A 4,183-nucleotide genomic window follows, 5' to 3' on the forward strand; every position below is an offset into this window, starting at 1 on the left:
GAGAGAGAGAGAGAGAGAGAAAGAGAGAGAAAGAGAGAGAGGTTGTTCTGGATCAGTTTTGTACTAAAATAATATTCACAATAATACGTAAGTATAAAAATTAAACAACATTAAATTGTATAATCTAGTTTATTTAAAATTTACACAATAATACAATATTATAAAAAATTGTTTTGGATGGAACTCCGACAATCTCACAATAGAAGTACAATAGATATGTCTAACATTGCTTCCGATTTATTGATAAATCTACATCTTAATAGCCGTACGCTTGTTGAAAAGCGGATGTCATTTTGGAAATACAATAGAAGCGGATTAAAGAACCATTTTATCAGCAGCTGTCTAAACAGTGACAGATTTTGATCGACAATTTTTTTACGCGCAATATAGCTCTTGTATTATCATAGAAATTGCGTTATGTTTTATATCTATTATATAATTAATACCACCGAGAAAGTGTAAAATAATGATGTTGTCACGTCTCAAAGAACAATAAAAATAAAGACAAAAAATATATACAACAATTGCACACGCAAAGAATTTCTATCAAACAAATATTAAACATTTAACTTACGTTATAGATGATATACTTCTCGGCGTCGTCATCAACGTATGAATCCGAGGGATATACAGGACATATTATATTGACTTGATCGTATTCAAACGCTGCATTGTTCTTGTTTACGTCAATTATGTGATCTGTATTGTCTATTCGAAATCTGTAATAGAGAAAAATAGACTTATATAAGTAACTCGAGAATGAGAAGTATAATTTGTGTCACACGCGTGAATATATATACACACACACACACACAAAATATACATATATATACAAGTGTCTGAAAAATTTTGACACAGCCGAAGTGTGAAGATAGGTTGGGTTAATCTGAACAGAAAAGTCATGTATTATTTTGGAAAATTCGCAATAGTTATTGAGTGATTAATACATATGTGATACAATGAAGCGATGATTTGGATTTTATAGGCGTGTATGATTTTCAGTTGTAAAGAAAAATGGTTCACTTCATGCAATCTTCTAACAGCAAGAAATGGAGCAAACAAGCGAGTGGCGAGTGACACAGCTTCTTGCAATAAACCGATTTTCACAATTAAAAGTCATACACGTTTCCAGAGTCCGGACCATTGTTTGTCACGCTCTCATTTGGTCACATGTATTCCCAGGCAACCAGCTATATAAAGTCAGTTTTTGACAAGTTCGACGTTAATTTATGACGTGATATTAACGTAATGACGACGTGAGTTTGTCTCGTCAAAAATGACGACAGGTTAATAACGTTTACTTACGTCATTAATTTGACGTAACGTGATTAATGTGACATCCCACATAGCACGTAATATTACTGCAAAATCACACACAAATATTGCTTTTCTTTTCTGCAATATTACACTCTAATATAATAGAAATATTACCGTAATGTTAATGTAATATCACAATATAATATTAAAATGTCCGTCAAAATACATCACAGTAATATTACAATGATATGTAAAAAAAACTAATGGCACATCGTAAGAGGGGAATTAATTTGAGATTTCACTCGAATTAATCTTTGGAGGCCTGATTCGGTTTGTCGATCAACTGATTAACTCAATGAAAGGTATTGAGTCCGGAAAAAATCCTGAGGTGATGGTGAGATTTGAGGACTCGAGACCTCCATATTCACAGCCTCTGCACTCAGTCCGCAAGACCACTTGTTCCTTGCTAAAATGTAATTCTTTTCTCTGCTTATTCTCAAGCTATTCTACGCATTTCATTTATTACTTATTTAAATTATTATTTTATTAAAAATATTGCAGTAGAATATTTGTAATAAAAAAATAATGTAAACAAATAATTACAAATATTGCACAGCAATATTTTTAATAAAATAATAATTTAAATAAGTAATAAATTAAAATAATTGCAGTGCAATATTTTTAATAAAATGCCTGCAACAATGGATAAAATTATTTTTTTTATTATTAGTATTATTATTAAATATAATTTAAAATACATTTTTCACAGCGAGAACAAATTTTTGTTAACATGTACTGATTATTAAAGTCAATTCTTAATAAATATATACCAAATGATATAGAAAAATATGTACACATAAAAATATATATATATATATATATATATATATATATATATACGCATTTATATGTATCAATTTTTATTATATAATAATAATTATATAGTAAAAATGTTATACACGAACAAAGTGTTTTTTGTTGATTTACTACATTTTGAAAACAAAGCATTTATGTTTAAAACAAAAGTTGTTAGATTTTTACAACAACGTAGTAAAAGATTATGTCATATTATATATAAGATACAATACAATGTATGCAACTTGCTAAATAGTAAATACCATTATTGTAATAGTAAATAACATTAAATAACATCTTTAACGTTCATAAAACATAATAAAAACCATTATTGATGTTTTGCTACTTAAGATGCAATACAATATTACCGTACTATTTTAATATTATATATAAATGTAGTATATTGATTATATTATTGTAATATTGTATTGTACAATATAATATCTAATATTACTACTATATTGCAATTTTACTGTGATATTTCCGTAATATTACATGCTATGTGGAATCTTACATATAATACATAAATATATACTCAAAAACAAATTTTTAACAACCGTGTTATTTAAATAATGTCATAATGACGTCTTACTCACTTATTTCAACTGACGTCACTCCAAAGACCAATAGTTACATCATACATGACGTATACGTATGACGTACATACTGACATCATTGTTATGACGTTCAAAATAACGTCAGATTTAGGTCATAATCACTAATTAGTGACAAAAATCACGTATATTTACGTCATTACAACGTCAGCTGGGTTATTTAATCACTTAATAACTATTGTGAATTTTGCAAACTAATACAGTCGAACCTCGATAACTCGCATCTCAAGGGAAGAGCTAAAATCGTCGAGTTGTAGAGGTTTCGACTTATCGAAGTTCCTCTCCGCGGAGTGCAAGGGAATGAACAAAATTTTCGTTCTATAGAGGTTTTCGAGTTATAGAGGTTCGAGTTATCAAGGTTTGACTGTACATGACTTTTCTGTTCAGATTGATTGATCAATCTATCTTTACACTTCGGCTGTGTCAAAATTTTTCAGACACCCTGTATACATATATATAGTATGTATGTATGTGTGCGCGCGCGTGTGTGTACGGACACAATATATAAATATATTTATATTCTACTTACAACGCTACACGTAATAAACAATTTTATAGAAACTATTCGTATGCATGTACAATATCATGGCTTGGAAGAAAACGCTTTTTCTGAGGAAGATCATATTTCCATAGACTGCAGAGTATGCATGTAACGCATATCGCCGTTTCCGCAAGTTCTAAGTTTCCTATCCGTAAAACATTCGCAAGATGCCGACGCTTCTAGTAGTATCTTGAAAGAAGCGAGAGGAAGACCGGCAAAAGACTAACGTCTGTCAGTAGCCAGGTCAAGAAAGAGAAAGAAAAGACACTTGTAAGCACCTAACGTCAGATAAGTAGACGTTCGTGGTGTCGATGTATCGCACAAGTGATGTACTGATTTTTGTACAGGGTGTTTCAAAAGCAGCCAACAATTTTCCTACAAATGAGAATTCTATAAGAACAGTAAAACAATAATTAATAACATAATTGTCTCTTTTTATTATAAATATTTTGAATATTATTTTTATAGTTTACACACAGATATATTTTTATATATTTTACATTAATACGTTAATGGAATATATTTTGGTAAAAATGTATATAAAATTGAAAAAAAATCAGTTACTCTTGATACTTATTTAAAGATGACATTTTTTCACAGAAACAATTACTTGAAGTTTGTTCAGCTTATTCTCAGTTCTTTAGCTCGGACACCCCATACATTTACGCATGCGATATACACTTTAAGCTAGCAACTGTACACGTGTGTACACATACACACGCGCGCGCGCGCGCGCGCGTTGCCGCATTATGTAGGATTGGGTTTGCCGTTGAAGATATACATACTCGGTAAGGATGAAGGAATGAAAGGTCGGCAGATGAGTCGAGGAAGAGAAGAAAATGCAGAAAGAGAGAGAGAAAGAGAGAGAAAGAAAGAGAGAGAGAGAGAGAGAGAGAGAGAGAGAGAGAGAGAGAGA

At 30.7% G+C, this 4,183-nt stretch overlaps 1 protein-coding gene across 2 annotated transcripts in view; it reads right to left on the reverse strand.

The window, feature by feature from the left end:
* Positions 1-4,183, reverse strand: part of LOC109860265 (ephrin-B2) — a 59,808-nt gene that overhangs the window by 8,641 nt on the left and 46,984 nt on the right. For both annotated transcript variants that reach the window (XM_020439244.1, XM_020439243.1), the window contains one exon: positions 575-719. In XM_020439244.1, coding sequence (XP_020294833.1) covers positions 575-719 — 145 coding nt within the window. The remainder of the gene's footprint in view (positions 1-574; positions 720-4,183) is intronic.

The sequence above is a fragment of the Pseudomyrmex gracilis genome, unplaced genomic scaffold (genome assembly GCF_002006095.1).
Source record: "Pseudomyrmex gracilis isolate BER0280 unplaced genomic scaffold, ASM200609v1 scaffold_355, whole genome shotgun sequence".
Taxonomy (NCBI): Eukaryota; Metazoa; Arthropoda; class Insecta; order Hymenoptera; family Formicidae; genus Pseudomyrmex; species Pseudomyrmex gracilis.